The 16,205-nt window shown below is 38.2% G+C and overlaps 1 protein-coding gene across 3 annotated transcripts in view; it reads right to left on the bottom strand.

Annotated features, from left to right (window-relative positions):
- The window catches only part of LARGE1 (LARGE xylosyl- and glucuronyltransferase 1), a 282,266-nt gene that overhangs the window by 141,748 nt on the left and 124,313 nt on the right, over nt 1-16,205 (bottom strand). For all 3 annotated transcript variants that reach the window (XM_032201244.1, XM_032201234.1, XM_032201254.1), the window contains one exon: nt 3,421-3,722. In XM_032201244.1, coding sequence (XP_032057135.1) covers nt 3,421-3,722 — 302 coding nt within the window. The remainder of the gene's footprint in view (nt 1-3,420; nt 3,723-16,205) is intronic.

Genomic DNA, 16,205 nt, shown 5'->3' with positions numbered 1-16,205 from the left:
CTGTCTGCTTGGTTCAACATGTCCCTCCAAACATCCACACCAAAGCTCTGCGTGCTACAGTTGCTCCTCACTGTTTGGGATTGGTGATAATTACAGTTACACATCTCCAGTCTGGATATTCAGAAGTCATTGCAAGACTAAACTGAGCTCCTTGAAAGTGTCCATACTCCTACAATGCTCTTTTTGAGTTGCATGATGGACATGTTCATTACTAGTATATGCTACAAGAAGTCTGAACACAGGTGTTTTATTGAAGCTGCTTTTAGAAAATGGAACTCACTGGAACAAAAGTTTAAATTATGGTAATTCTTACCAAACTTTTGAATTATTTCTGTTTTTTTGTTTGTTTGTTTTTTGTTTGTTTGTTTGTTTTTTGTTTTTTGTTTTCTAATTCACTTTCTTATATTCACTTACACACGGAGATATGGATAGGTAATCAAAACACTGAAGAAGTTAACCACCACACTGTTCTTCTTATAGGTTGTGGATCAGAGACACAAAGATATCTATTTTTGATTTAAAACAGTTTCAGGAGTGCTTAAACCATGTACTGAAAAGGCATTTAATTTAAGCTTCTTTAGGAAAGGAAGTTTAAAATGAAACCAAGGTGCATGCTGACATGGTTTAGAAGTTAATGCTTTAGCTGCTACAGACAAGTAAAAACTGTTTTTGAAAGTAGTATTTAATATAAGCCCATTCTGGAGTGATATTTATGAGAAGAAACTATCTAAGACCGCATGAAGAACTGGGCCTTAGATCCCATGCTGATGAGGAGTATAAAGTACCTAGATAAACAGATGTTACTTTTTTCCTCCTGGAGGCAACTTTTTGGAATGGTGAAATACTGATTTTAATAAAGTCTAATTAGTTTCTATAGCTAAAAATAGTCTTTGGTGAAGCATTTCATACATCAGTAATTTTCCAGTAGTGCTAGCCAGGCATTCCACTACAGTTGTTTAGCTCTTCATAAATAATTTTTGAATGTGATTAAGCAGTATTAAAAGCATGTTATAAGCATGTAAATATGCTATAAATGCTTCCCTGAGGCATGTAACATCTGCCTTTCCTGTGTTTTTATAGGTCTTAAGTTTGTGCGTGTCTTTTCTTTGTGTCTCTGGAGCATTGCATGCTCAACACTACTGAGCAATACTGTTGAGAATAATAACAACACAAATATTCCTGTAAAAATGCTGCACATGTTTGTAAGTGTTCTGCCAACCTACTAAATGCTATATTGCTAATTAACCATTTTCTAATATACTCTCTCTAAAATATTTATAAATGCACACTTAATTCAAATTAAATGCCCAGTTTATGGAAACACAAGCTGGAAAACTACTGATGTGACATCATAAGAAAGTCGTGTAATTCTGTTAGCTTCCATCAGCATTATATCTTATGAAGGCTGCTATTTGTGCCTATGACTGAATAAAGACTACATTTACATATCCACAACGTGCTAAAATTGTTGGGGGACAGGGATCTGCTCTCTCCAGGTAGAAGGTATTTGGTTGGAACTCTGATCTTGTTCTGCAATATAATGCTTATTCAATTTTATAATATCAGAATTTTGTAACATCTCCTGCAGAGTAGGAGAGTAGGAAATGTTGGCTGGAATACAACAAATCCACAATTGTTTGATATAGATCACAATTGCACAGATCAAGCTTTATCACAGATTTAATGTTCATTCATTGTAACTGCATTTTCAAATGTTTTTATCATCACTAAAGACCATCTAAAATTAAATTCTGAAATGTTAGCTTCAGTAAATCTCAAAGAACTGCCTTAGTGAATAAACAATCCATCCCTAGCTTTCCTTGTCTCCACCAGAGCCCCAGTCTCTTCCTGGTCTCTACCCAATTCACTGACTCTTACTGTAATATATTCCAGGGTCAGAGGCTTAAAAAGATTTAGTTTACTCCTCTGAAACACTGAAAACAGAGGGTGAATGGAGTCAAGATACCACTCTTGCACAAAAATGGAATCAGAATCTACAGTAATAGGATAAACGATGAGACCTCTGGCAAACTTGATAATAAGGAAGTTTAATTTTAACTTCCATTCCTATTACTGAATTACTGAGTGAATTTTTTTTAAGAAAAAAAAAAAAAAAAGCTATTTTGTTCTCAAAATAGTGTGCAGTGAGATAGGGGAAAGGCAAATAAAGGGAGGTTTTGTATTTTATATAACTATTGCCTCCAGCACAATGCTAAACCCCACTGAGCAAGTAAATTTATTGGCAAAACACATTATAATCTGAAAGACCACTTAAACTATTCCTCCGTTAAGCCGTACTATTTTTTTTTTTTTAATCCCAAACTAGTTTGGTACATTGAACAACCCAGAACTGAGTCTCTGCTCATCACAGCTTGGCATGATAATAAGGAGGAAGTAAGGTTTGTTTATGGATGGCCTGAACCTTCCCTTGTTAAAAGAAATGCCAAAGTGCTTTTGGGAGGAAATTTAGACTCCTATTATCAGGAGGAGGGAAAATGAAAAACAGACTCCTCCTTTTCCCTCTCCTTAAAATAACATTGTTTTTATTCATTTACAGCACCAGACAAAGATGCCCAGAACTGGGAAACGAGAATTCATTTTTAAGCAATATTTGCCTATTAAACAGACTTTACCTGAAGAGCTAATTAGGACTTCTTTTTCTTTCCCACTTATTTTCTTTCAGTTTTTATCTTCCCAGTGGTAGAAAGCAAGATAAAAGGTGATACTGTATTACCTTATTTGTAAAAGTAAATGCAGAAAGTTATTTCTGATGCTTTCACCAGTTGACTGGGGAAAGTCAAATGAAAACAATCCTGAAACACCTTCTTAAAATCAGATCTCTGGTCCGCTGCTAACCGTACCTACCACTTGTGCACAGCTACCACAGAATAGGTGCTTCCACAGTGGCATCTGGATACACCACTGAAAAACAACTCAAAAGCATAAACTGGTTCCATAAACAACAATATATTTAACAGTAAAACCCTGAGTCACTCTAGAAGAGGTGCATAAACCAGGGAATAAGGCATTTAAAAACATGGTGCCTCCTTCATTTCATTTAGAAACATACAGGGTCTGTTTGCTACAGGTCTTCTAACAGCACAGCTACACTGAACTCAGCTTGGAACAGAACTTTGACTTTGACATCAAGTTCAGGGCCACAAGAAAGAAAAAGATAAAAAAAAAATCTGATCAAATAATTCAAAAAAACGTTTAAATTATTAAATGCTTAAAAGTGTTTTTTTTTTTTTTTTTTTTTTTTTTTTTTTTTTTTAATCTAAAAAGTAATGCCTGTTGATCCTTAAGAGGATGATTTCTGAGTTAGAAGTTTGAGGGGGGAAGGGGATGGCGATCTGCAATGTCTGTAAAGGATCAAACCCATCGAGCTTTGTTTCTGGCAGATTTCTGCGGTTTATGTACCTCGCATTTTTCCACTGCTGGTTGCTGCCCACACTCCGAGCTGTTCCCCGCCACAATGCCAGCCCGCAGGCTCTCGCTGTCGCCTGTGCCCTCTTCCATGGAGTAGGTCTTGGAGTGATTGCCGCGGTGGTGCGAGGGGCTGCGGCTCTGTGCCAGGCTGAGCTGCTTGCGCAGCGCGCGGTTCTCCTCCTCCACCTCCCGCATGCGGACCTCCAGGCTCTCGCGGTCCCTCTGGCTTGAGGCCGTGTAACGAGGACTGTGGGGCTGGGACTCAAGTGGAGACAGCGACACTGGCTTCCCATCTGCGGGAGAAGGGAACAAAACACTTCTGTCAGAATATACCAGAAGCTGCATTCTTTTTTTTTTTTTTTTTTTTTTTTTAAATATAATAATTGTGAGGCAGGGATGTATTTCAAATACAGCACTTTGAACAGGCTTGGAGCTTCAAGGAAATGGTTCAGCACATGGTAAACCTGGGCAGATGCTGAAGGTCCGTGTGCTACAGGTTCTACTAATTTTAAAACCAAACTAAAAGATAAGCATGTATTTCTTTTGTTCTGGATAGGGCTTCCTGCCAGTCTCTAGTCTGGGAAGACAGTCAAGAACAGAAGGATTCAATTCGAAGACAATTAATATATGGTTAAATATATTTTAGAAACATATCCAAGATAAAATAATTTCCCTATTCCCTATTTCTCCACAGTTGAGCTGCAGCAGTTTGGTTACCATTTCAGGCCAAACAGTAGCCCCAGCTGATTCACATGTGAGAAGCAGATGGGCTTGCTCAGCAACACTGTATTATACACTTGCTGAGAAATGAGGAGTTCGGAAGGACAGAAACATTCAGTACACATGAGGATCAAATTCTGGAAAGCGTTTTGCCTGAGAAAGACAAGGGAATTTTGAAAAAAGCAAAGTTGTTTAATTCAACACCTTTAAATGAAAAGTTATATTCAAGAAATATGAAGACTTCACTTTCAAATTTTCAAAAAGTACCTTTGTTCAAAACAGCATTAATAATGAGCTAGGTGTAAAGTACAAAAAAGATAAATTAACCTCAAACCAAGATCCTCTACCAAATACAACTACTAGACTTTCTGCCACCCTTCCAAGTGAATTATTGCTATCAAATTTTAAGAAAGCAAATATGGATGCAGCTGATATGTTGTCAAAGGAGATGTACTTTCATATAACGTTTAACAAAATTATATATATATGCAGTACAAACTCTTAAAAGGTGGTAAAAAAAAAAAGCCTTAATTTAAACTCTGATTAAAAATGTTCAATTAAAATCAAATTGAAACAAAGCAAGACAGTGAATTATCCACAGTGACATAATCAGCATGGTGTTCCTTTACAGTGAAGATATGTAAATGTCTTATGCCAAGGTATTTCTCAGAAATAACCTTCCACCTGTATGCATTAAAAAAAGTTTGCTATTTAATAGTTTCTCCAAAGCACAGAATCCCCCTGTCCTTATCAAACAAACACAAGCCTGAGTGGTTTACAAAACAGAAATCATGCAGCAATTGTTTAGCAGTTCTTCTTAACAAGTACATTTCTCATCCTCTGACTCAAAGCTATCTCCCTGCTATAAAGACCTGCTCATTGCTTGTTCTTTTCCATTGTTTCATACTTACATGAATGGCAAACAATTCCGAGTTTATGAAAAAAGCAGCTATAGAAATGAAAACCTCATTGCAAATTTCCATTGTTGTGTTATGCAGGTGTACACACATCCTGTTATCTATATAAAATAGCTATCCTGTTTTTAATGCAACATTTGGTTAGAGTATCTTGTACTCACTTGCAGACTTTCTCCTGCAAAAATTCTCTAATTTATCATTTCCACCATTAGCAAAGCTGATGGAGAAGTCTGAGCTTGAAAAAAAATTTTGAGACAGATTCTGAAGTTTGGCTGCTGATATTTTGGATCTTGAATCGTTAAACAAGTATTAAAAATTAAATGGCAGATTTGAAAGGCCTGAAAAATCAGGGGTGCAACAGTACAGAAACGCCAACATTAAGGACAGAGCCATGCTACAATCAGAAGTGCAATGAAATACTGATTTAACTCTCTCCATCCTTTTTGGAAGACACTGAATTGTCAGTGTAACTGCAAGGCCTCCAGCATGGACAGTGCAAGTTCACCTGGAAAAGCCTGAATATTTAGTTGTACAGCTGATTTGTGCTGTCTTTGTTTCTCAGCTGCTAACAAACACCCATGCTAGGAAGACTAAAACTAATTTGCATGTGCTTATATTTCATTCCTGTTACTGGACAGCAAGAGTGAATTGCATAGATAGTCTCAGATAAAAACAGCACCCCTACAATTCCACACACACACACAAAAACTATTTGTGTTATCACCAGGCATACAATTACAATGAAAATCTAGCCAAAATCTTGATCGTCAGTCCTAGCTCCCTACTTAGTGACTATCCAGTATGACACGAACGTTACTTATCTCTTCCCATTCTTCTCATCACATTCTGTCACCTTCTCAAATTTACTTACAAATTTACAACTTGTAAAGATACAAAGAAACAGCAGTAAATCTCAGGATGACATTCATCAAAATTTCAAAATGTAGAAAAGGCTTGATATCTCTTCAGCTGCTCGAAGGGCAAAAATCTATAGGCCACACATGTTGCTTTGCCAAAATTAAAAATTAACAAAATAGAGATAATTTTGTACATCAGACCAGTTGAAATTATACTCATCAGAACAGCTGAACTGTTTCTACACGATCCTTAAAAGATATAACACAGCCTGAGAGAGACTGAAGGAAGAAAATATCACCCTACTGTCTTAGAGTGGAAGTTAGAGCAACTAAAGAGATCGGCTCAGTATTTATGCAGCCTTGGCTTTAAAACCCAATAAACTCCATTACTGTCTTCTCGGTAGCATGTATTGGTGTCAGTATATCAAAGGAAGAACAAAAATCATACCAAGAATTACACAACCATCTAGCTGAAATATGCAACTACTTGAAATGTGCTGGTTTACTGTGCAAGTTATCCGTGTTTTGTTATGAAGTGCTAAATCCAAGCCATTTTCTGGGATAACTTGATCAAGGTTCATACAGCTGGACACGTACTGTTTTAATTTTTATTAATATGTCTGACTGTTCTCAGGTATCTTGATGTATCTGGTATTTTTACAACACATCAACTCCCTGCTGCAAATGGCACTGTGACAATCAAAAGACCCATTTGAAATGGAAGCGTAGAATCAGAAGTGTACTGAGTTTAATCTTAAAACTCAGAAATCAACTAATTTTTTGTCATAAATATTGATTTTAGGAAGGTCTAGCTCATAATTTTTGCAACTGAGGTTGGCAGGGTGCTGCTTGATTTAAGCCCTATTACCAGGACTGCGCATGTGAAGATACTTTGACTTCAGTGAGCATACAGACTCAGCAAGATGTCCCTTGGGAGCTCCTGCCCAGCAGATAAATGCCAACACATGCTCTGCTTCCAACTGGTTTTCAAGGCAATGGAAGGGCTGTGTGCTTCACATCACCTTTGAAGAAGAAGCCAACAATATAAAGGACCGCTAGTATTTGATGGACTGTGCATGCAGCGTGGTGGAAATGTTAAACTGATTGCACTGCACTTCAGTTTTATTGTTTTAAGTAACTGGCAGAGTGCTCTAGCTGATGTCTAGGAAGTTTTTATCTAATCTAAATCAAAATAAAATAACATAACATATAACGAGGTCTGTGTGACTTTTGGACAAGAGATCTCCCAGGGAACACTGCAAGGAACATTGCTGTGCTCTGACGGAAGTAGCGCGCTTTTGAATGCTGCAGTAAATAATAATAAAGCTATATTTTTTTATACTTCATTTGGGGCTATTTTTGGGCCTTGGCAGTCTCAGACTTAATATATTTTTTCTATCTGTGTCAAGCCTTTTACCTCAGACTTTCTGTGCTAATAAAACTGTACCAAAGAAATAAAAATGACCTACAAAATTACACTGTCCACAAAACAAACCAAAAAAAAGCCCACAAACTTGAATAATTGTTTCGTGGTTGACAGCAGCCAATGACTTACCATTACAGTAGGTACAACAATTCAGAAAACTTGGCAATATACAATAGATTATATGGATAGATTATATGTAGAGTTGCCTGTGCTTAAGGCAAGAGATGTCTTTAAACCTTATTATTAAGCAGCGCACCTTAAGATAATAGAAGAAATAAAGCCTAGAGAAAGCAATCCAGCACAGGGTATTTGAAAGGAGAAGGACTGAAGCAGTGGAATTTTCTTATATACAAAACCTAAAGGATAAGCATTAACACCAGGTCCCTAGCTTTGCAATAATGAGACCTGGAGAGAAAAGAGTCCTGGAAAGGACCCAGAGGCACTGGAAGCTTGCTGGGGGAAGAGCATAATTTAGCCACAGGTTAACTGCAGGGCTGGGAGAAAGCAGCAGAATGAAGGAAAGAAAAAATCACCCTGATTCAGAAGAGAAGACAAATGCAGAAGCAGGGATCCTTAGTTTCTCAGACGACTGATCTGAGCTCAAATACTGAAAAGTTAGGAACTAACAGAGGCAGGGAAATTTATATAGCACGCTGTGGGATTTTTTTTTCCCCTTAATTTTTTACATTTCTTCTTAAGCGCAAACTACTTGTTTTTTTGGCATCTTTACAAGGCCTAGAGGTTTCTGTGTGTTTTAGCTATTTGTCCCCTGCCTAATAGTGTGGAATGCCTTCATAATGAATTAACTGATGACAGGGAACTCTAGGCTGCCTCTGAGATAAGAGGAAGTCATGCTGCTCCCAGATAATGTTTCAGTCTGTCTGATTACAGATGCATGAAAACATCACTCCTCCATTTCATATTTGCTCACATTTGAAAATTAGCATTATCAGTGTACCCTTTGAGGGCTAGTGGTACAACAACTTTAACCAAAAGCCAGCATTCTGCAGAAAGAATCAGGATAGTGGGCCTCATGAGTTCACCCTCATGAATTTCCCCTTGCTAAGGCCATGAACAAAATAATTTGAAGTTAACTCCATGGATATTCTTCTCCCCATAAAGAACATTATTGAGAATTCCATAGACCCCAAGGGGAAATAAAAAAAAAAAAAAAAAAAAGACAAAAAAAAAAAAGACTGCAATCAGGACTCTTCGAGACACATAAGCTCTGTGTAAGCAGATAAATTATCCATTTTCTTTTGGAGTTCTAGCTCAGCTCACAGAATCACAGAATCACAGAATTTCTAGGTTGGAAGAGACCTCAAGATCATCGAGTCCAACCTCTGACCTAACGCTAGCAGTCCCCACTAAACCATATCCCTAAGCTCTACATCTAAACGTCTTTTGAAGACTTCCAGGGATGGTGACTCCACCACTTCCCTGGGCAGCCTGTTCCAGTGCCTCACAACCCTTTCAGTGAAGAAGTTCTTCCTAACATCTAACCTAAAACTCCCCTGGCGCAACTTAAGCCCATTCCCCCTCGTCCTGTCACCAGGCACGTGGGAGAACAAACCAACCCCCACCTCGCTACAGCCTCCTTTAAGGTACCTATAGAGAGCGATAAGGTCGCCCCTGAGCCTCCTCTTCTCCAGGCTGAACAAGCCCAGCTCCCTCAGCCACTCCTCGTAGCACTTGTTCTCCAGGCCCCTCACCAGCTTCGTCGCCTTTCTCTGCACCCGCTCAAGCACCTCCATGTCCTTCTTGTAGCGAGGGGCCCAAAACTGAACACAGTACTCGAGGTGCGGCCTCACCAGAGCTGAGTACAGGGGGACGATCACCTCCCTAGCCCTGCTGGTCACACTGTTCCTGATACAAGCCAGGATGCCGTTGGCCTTCTTGGCCACCTGAGCACACTGCTGGCTCATATTCAGCCGACAGCCTTTGGCCGACATATTCAGCCTTTCAGCTTTAATCATCTACCACCTTAGCACTGTGATGTTGCTCAGCTGGACGCTCTGGTAGATTTGGTTATATGGGCTGCTATGAATAAAATCGTTTTAGCTAACTGTTTGATACTTTAAGTTATATACCTATACAAGTAGATGCTAAGGCATCTGAAGAAACCTATTCCCACATCCACCAAGGCATTTTTTTCTCCTACATCTTTTTGTACATCACTGCAGCATGATCTCAGCTGGAAGTAGAAAACCCAGCCCAAATAATCATCTGAATAGTGGAATATAGCCTAGGCAATTTGTTCTAGATCTATGAACAAAGAACTTCATCTACTGTGATGTGAGGTGATTCTGGGTGTTACATCATTGAAAGATGCCACAGTGAGGATGCTCTGACTCTTGAACAGAATAATCCTCTACACTCAATAGATTTGGAAGTTATATGTATCACACACAAACCCCTATAACCACAATTAGGTGTGCATATCAGACACTCAGAAATTTGGACATGTGAAGTTTGGACATGTGGAAACAATGGTTTCCTGTCTAGTCATTGCTGTCATTCCCTTGTGCCTGATGACAGGATTGCTAATTGCATGATCACTACATTTTTCCAAAGAACTTGGCGTCACTGTGTGCACAGGGTGGATGGTGCTTACAGGTGCTCGGTGGCCTGTTTTATCTCATCATGAAATTTATGACCACTAACACCCAGCTCTGAAAAAAAAAAGACTTATTTCCTCATTGCCCTACATGTATGATGCTCATCACTACAATACTTGAATACTGCACATATGTCAACCACTCATTTTTCTAATTTATTTGAGGGAAAAGTGCTATCAGTTCCTCTTTACAGGCAGGGCAGAAAAGTTATGGAGCCCCTAAGGCCAAAAGTAAATACTAGTTCTAGGTGCACAACTGAGAACTGAAAAGTAAAAAAAATACCTTTTTTGCACTTCATTTGTTCAGAAGGCAGGCCTCATCATGTGTATATGCAACTGTATATGCTTAACATTTTTGTAAATCATATCCTGAGTCTACAACCACAGATAATGGGAAAAAAAAAAAAAAAAAAAAAAAAAAAAAAGAGTTAGCAGATGCTTTTAATAGCTTTGTTTTAAGACACTTGTAATAGCTTTGTTTTAAGAAGATCATGTAATGAACTCAGTGGTATTCTGAAACAATTTTCCAGGGCAGATTCAGCTTCATAAAGTACAAAGCATCCCTTTTCTTTCTGCACTCCATGCCTTGTTCATGGCACACCTTCCAATCTCTTTAATTAACCTAAGCAGGAGTCCAAGAACCACTCGCTGCATTTGCTGTGCACACAAAATGAGGCAAGGGGTTGTGTCTCAGAAAGTTAGTAATTGTATCATCAATGATGGCATCATGTTGCATTGCTGCAGAGAGCTGCTTGTACGTTGGCTGAGTGAATTTAATTCTGTTACTTCTAACAGGGATAATAGGCATGGTAAACTGTAAAATACTCTATGAAAGGAAAAAACTATGTAGCAACATAATGCAAGAAGAAAGAGGGAGAGAAACCCTAAACATATACTGCATCTTTTCTGAATATGGCTATGGCTCTCTTAATAGTTCATTTTTTCAAATGAAACACTAAGAATGTCAGCTTATTAGGAAATTTAAAAGAGCCCATAAGTTTTAACGTGACTTACTCATTTCCTTTTATAGAATACAATGACTTTTTTTTTCCTTTCTTCTATTTTCTTGTCATCCTTCCTTTCCCTGTTTTGCACTGCCGTGACAAAATATATGCCTCTCCAAGAAAAGGACTAAAAATAACATTTCCCCACTTTCCACTGGGAGTGGAGATGTAAGAAAATAATGTCTTATCAGAGTAAGCACTGACTGAAAATAAGATTTTATCAGGGATTTGGCTTGACAAAGATAACACGTTATCAAGAGGGGAACTTGGCAAAGATAACACATTATCAATATCAGGAGTAAAGCTTGGGGAAAATAATGTTTTAATACCTATTAGATTCTAAATAAGCCATCTGTGCTCTTGATGAATTGTTATTTTCTCTAAGCCCCAATCCTGTAAAGATGTTGATTTTTTGGCAAACTACTTCTGTAACAGTTGGGGAAGGGGAGGAGACAGAGAAGAAAAGGAAGCTCTTGCTCCATAAAGCTAGAGGGATATTATTTTTCTTTTCAAAAGCTTTACACACAGGTAAAAATTGCCAATGTGACAACCTGGAAGACTCAGATGTTCAGACACTAAACAGGTACAGGAGGGAAAACTCCTACAACAAAGTTTTGCAGGAATACTGCAGAGACAGGAGAAGAGGATCAATACCTCTTCTGTCCATGACCACTGTATCCAGGTTCCTGAGGTGCTGCCTACAGTATTTTTGGAAGAAGCACTGATTTACAGAGCCAATGATCAGCCATCAGTTAGCAATGACTTTTGGTCATAACTGAGCACATTGCAATTAGCAGTGGTCAGTTGGGAGCACAAATAAATGACCCCTTTTAGATCTGTAGCAGACATCATCACCCTTGGCGAACCATTAGCACCATCCAGATACAGGTCACCATTTCCACAGCTTAGCTGTCTGAAAGGGTCATGTAACACTTCTTATCTCCTGCAGTGCAAAGCATCCAACTCGCTTTAAAGGGTCACTAGAGCTGGTCTAAGCTGGCCTGACTGTCTCTGCCCTGAAGCAATCCCCTCTACCAGCCCCACCACGGGGGCAGAGACAAAACGCTGTCCAGTGGTTGTCTGTGCCCTGAAGATGAAACCAGCGACTCATTTATAAACCTTCAGTTGCATTCTGGATGAATTTAAATAAATTGTGACACCTCCTGGAAAATGAGCAATCCAAATCGTAGTAGGACGGACTGCTAACTGCCTTAAATGGCAGAATGTGGGTGAATGCCACTGGTTATTCATGGCAATGGGCAAGCGGGGAATAATTAGAAGGGAAGCTGTGGAGGGACCGTAGGAGTGTGATGTGAATAATAAAGCACACTTAGGAAAAGGCATATGAATGATATCTGCAGGGTAAGTATTTGTAGCCAGCTGAATTTCCCTGGTGTACAGTAGGAGTGGGAGGAAAGACAATGCGATCTGTTAATGTGAAGATTTCCTATGGAGGAGCCGCATTGCTTTTTTCATTAACCATTTGGATTATCTTATGCCCCCAGATTACTCTACGTTCCGGTGCGAGCTCGGTGTTAATGTAACCTCTCAGGCCCTGATTTAGCAGGATACACATTCTACCATTACAGCTCTTTAATGTAAAGCACACACCCAAATGCATCCCCAAAGCTGTACACATTTCTGTGACTATCATTCGTGGTAGTGATAAGTAAAAACTAAACCTCTTCTGTGTTGGTTCCTGCTTAGTAAAACTCTGTTGAAGAGAAAGGAAGGGGAAAAGTTTAATACTCAGCATTTTACAGTGTTTTTTTTTAGGAGCATAAGAAATAAGTATCTATAAACTTAGAAAATATAATAAAAATACCTATAGGTTTCTATAATTGCCACGGTAACCAGAAGCATGAGACAAGTATGCTCAATCAAAGCCTAGTAGTAGTTAATTCAGATTCTGATGCTGATGATTTGCCTCAGCTGTTCATCAATAGACTCCAGCTGATAATTATTAAGTTAAACTTCTGAGCAGTATTTGCATATGTAAAGCACACTTTCCCTGCTGAAGCAACAATGGATGTTATAATGCATTTCCTGATTGTACAGCACTTGGATTGGGGGAACCTGGACAAGAGAGTCTGCTTTGCATATCCTTCCTTACCCTCATCAGGCCAGCCATTCAGAAGCAATGCATTTACACATACTGACATCTAAAAGCTGGAGCAAAATGCAGTGCTAACCCAGTATAACGGTTAAAATGCAACCATAAAATGCAATGAGGAACTCCCTAATAAACAAAATAATATATGACAGAGTTTTGCATATACCTCAAAACATTTACCTAAGCTTCCTAGTATCTTTAAAAGAAGTTTTAACAGCTGTTCCATGCCAAGAGAGCCTGGTCACCTGGAATTCCTAGACAGCCAATGACATCTGGATGTGGCCCTTCCTCCAAAGGAATACTGAGTATCATGATGTGGTCCTATCTTTAGTTTTCTCTCATCTCACTTTCTCCCAGTTAGAACTTCATTACCTGAATGTGATTCTTGGGTATCTGCCACGCTCTCCTGGTAAAATGTATCATGAATCCAGATAGGCACACAATGTGTAGATTACATTTGTGTGTGCAATTCTCCACATTTTCCTAACTGCCTGACAGACAAGGCATACCCAGACCTGCTTAATATTAGAGGAGTCCATAGGCATATTTCCTTTAGGGATATGGAAACGTGCAACAGAATTGGGAAGATCTTTATGTAATCCATGACGCTGCCCCAGTGTAGCTTCTGTACCACTTAGGTTTAAGAGTTCACCATAAGCTTACTATTAACAGCCTTGAATGCTTTACATCACCACAGAATAGGAAAATAAAAGATATCAGAGTTTGGTTTTGGTTAAACACGGGAGGTGTGTTGAGAAATGGAGACCTAAGGAAGTGCAGGTGGTCGGCCTCTTTGAAACCTGGCACTTAGGCTCTTAAGTATTAATTTCAGATTTAGCCATATTAGAGTTTATGCACATTGCTGTAAGTCACCTGGTAGCACTGTTACACGCAGTCTCAAAAGTTGATTTTCAACACATCTGCAGAAATGCTGCAGTATTAGTTCAGGCTGGTTGGTGCCGCTGAAACCTGCTGGAAAGCATGTTATATCCCTTAATCTCTCTTGGCACAGAGATGCCATCAGAGAACCATGCACTGGTATTTTGATTGATTCTGCTGGAAAAGGAGATTGTCTGAATACTGATTGACCATCAAGGATTGTTCAAGGATCAAGAAAAAAAAAATCCAAATCCTGTATCGCACGTTTCTGCCTTTGAAGGAACCAGATCTGTAAGAACCTCAAATCTGATAGAGCTCTGGCCAATAACATCAGATATTAGCATATATATATAAATATATATATAAAGCAAATAGAAGGAACAGATTTTCAAAACAATGATCTGTCTTCTTTCTAAATGCATCTGAAGATTACACATGCAGACAGAAATACTGCTAGTTTGTATTTCTAGTTTAATGTGATGTTATGAAATAACATCAGTGTTATTTCACCAATGACATATCAGTGCATAAGTTATTAATATCTTTCAATATTGAGAATCTTCTGTTTTCCCCACACATTCTCAGCACTTTTCATTTGCTGCACCTGTCATTTAAGCCACTTCAGTCCTGAAGAACAGTGAGGGAAAATGCAAATAACTGCACATTCAGAACACATGAAGGCTGATCAGTGTTATGACATTTATCTTTACCTATGACAAGAGATGAAATAGCTCATGAGTTAGTTTCCTGTCCTCCTCATGGAGAAAAATGTCATAACAGATCATCATGTACTATATGCAGCAATATTTCTAACACACCTTGGGAAGAAAAAACATCACAGCAGTGATGCGCAGTAGGTTACATGTCATGGCTATGACATCAGAAATTAAACATATAATGTTTTAAAACAGTAGATATAGATCATAATAATAATAATAAAACCTAGAACAACAGTTTGCAAATTAGCTAAAAGTAGATTGTTTTCACAAGGTTCAATTACATTAAAGAGAAATGAACTATCCATACAGCTCACTGGAATCTTAAATAGGTTATTTTCTAACTTTCCCCACATTTTCCAAATAGAAAGTCACAGCTGGCCAATATATTGTGTTTCATAAAAAATAAAAATTCCATTTTAAAAATCTTAATAATCCATAATATACACAGAAGGGAATAATTAAATTCAAAAAGAGAAAAAAAATCCCTAGAAAATATACTCTTCATTCTGATGACAGAGGTAGTACCTTGATCCTAAGGAAATCAACAGTGGTTTCAGAACTAATTTCAGTGCGGCCAGACATCTACCTCTGGACTACAATCTCCTTGTTACGTTGACTACTCTATTCAGGTGTTATCATGGAACCTCTGTTTTTTTGCATGAACTTAAGTTTAAAAAAAAAAGGATTTACTGTATTAGAGATATTCATTCTACAATGATAGAACAAGTATGTACAGAATCAATTTTATATTAGATATATCAGGTTGATACAGATTTCATTTCTGTCTGTGACTTAGGCTTCCCATAAAACATGAGGAAGTCACTCTTCCTTATGATATTCTTGTTTTGTTACAAACATGAAGAAAGCAACCTATTTCTAGTGAGTCAAAAGGCAAAACTCGGTGACTTCAATGAAAACAAGCATAGGTCTAATATTTCATGATATTCTCTGTGCATACAGCATGGTGTTGTTAGTCATTTTTATACTGTAACATTTGTACATGTTGCTGTACTGTGGTAGGTCAAAATGTGGGCCATATCCCCTGTGACCCATCACAACCCAGCAGAGCTTCCCATGCTGCAAGCAAATGAAAATTTTCATTTTTGAGCAGCCACAAGTTTATTGAGGTTAAATATCATAAACCGACAGCAAGATTTAAATGTTCTGCCTACTAAGATTTTGTCTTGTAACACATGAAGCATTTCTTTGAGACTAATTCAAATTTCTGCTCCAGTGCACAGAAACATCTTAATATATTTTTAGGATCTTAAGTAAGGATTATAAAGAATATGCCTATTGTGTAGCACAGCACTGAAGTCAAGCCCCCCTGACACATTTACTTACTGTGCCAAAAAAAAAGTTGCTCTATACAATCAGGGCAGCAGTGCTCAATATTCATGGCATCCATACATATTCAGGTAAACACTCTCCAGGCTTTTTTTTTTTTTTTTTTTGTTTTTTTTTTTTTTTTCTTTTTTTCTTTTTTTTTTGTTATCTCTCCATTTCTATGTTGCATTATCTCCG

This window comes from Aythya fuligula, chromosome 1 (assembly GCF_009819795.1).
Source record: "Aythya fuligula isolate bAytFul2 chromosome 1, bAytFul2.pri, whole genome shotgun sequence".
Lineage (NCBI taxonomy): Eukaryota > Metazoa > Chordata > Aves > Anseriformes > Anatidae > Aythya > Aythya fuligula.
Note: the sequence above shows the minus strand (reverse complement) of the source record. Positions and strands in the feature narration are given on the sequence as shown.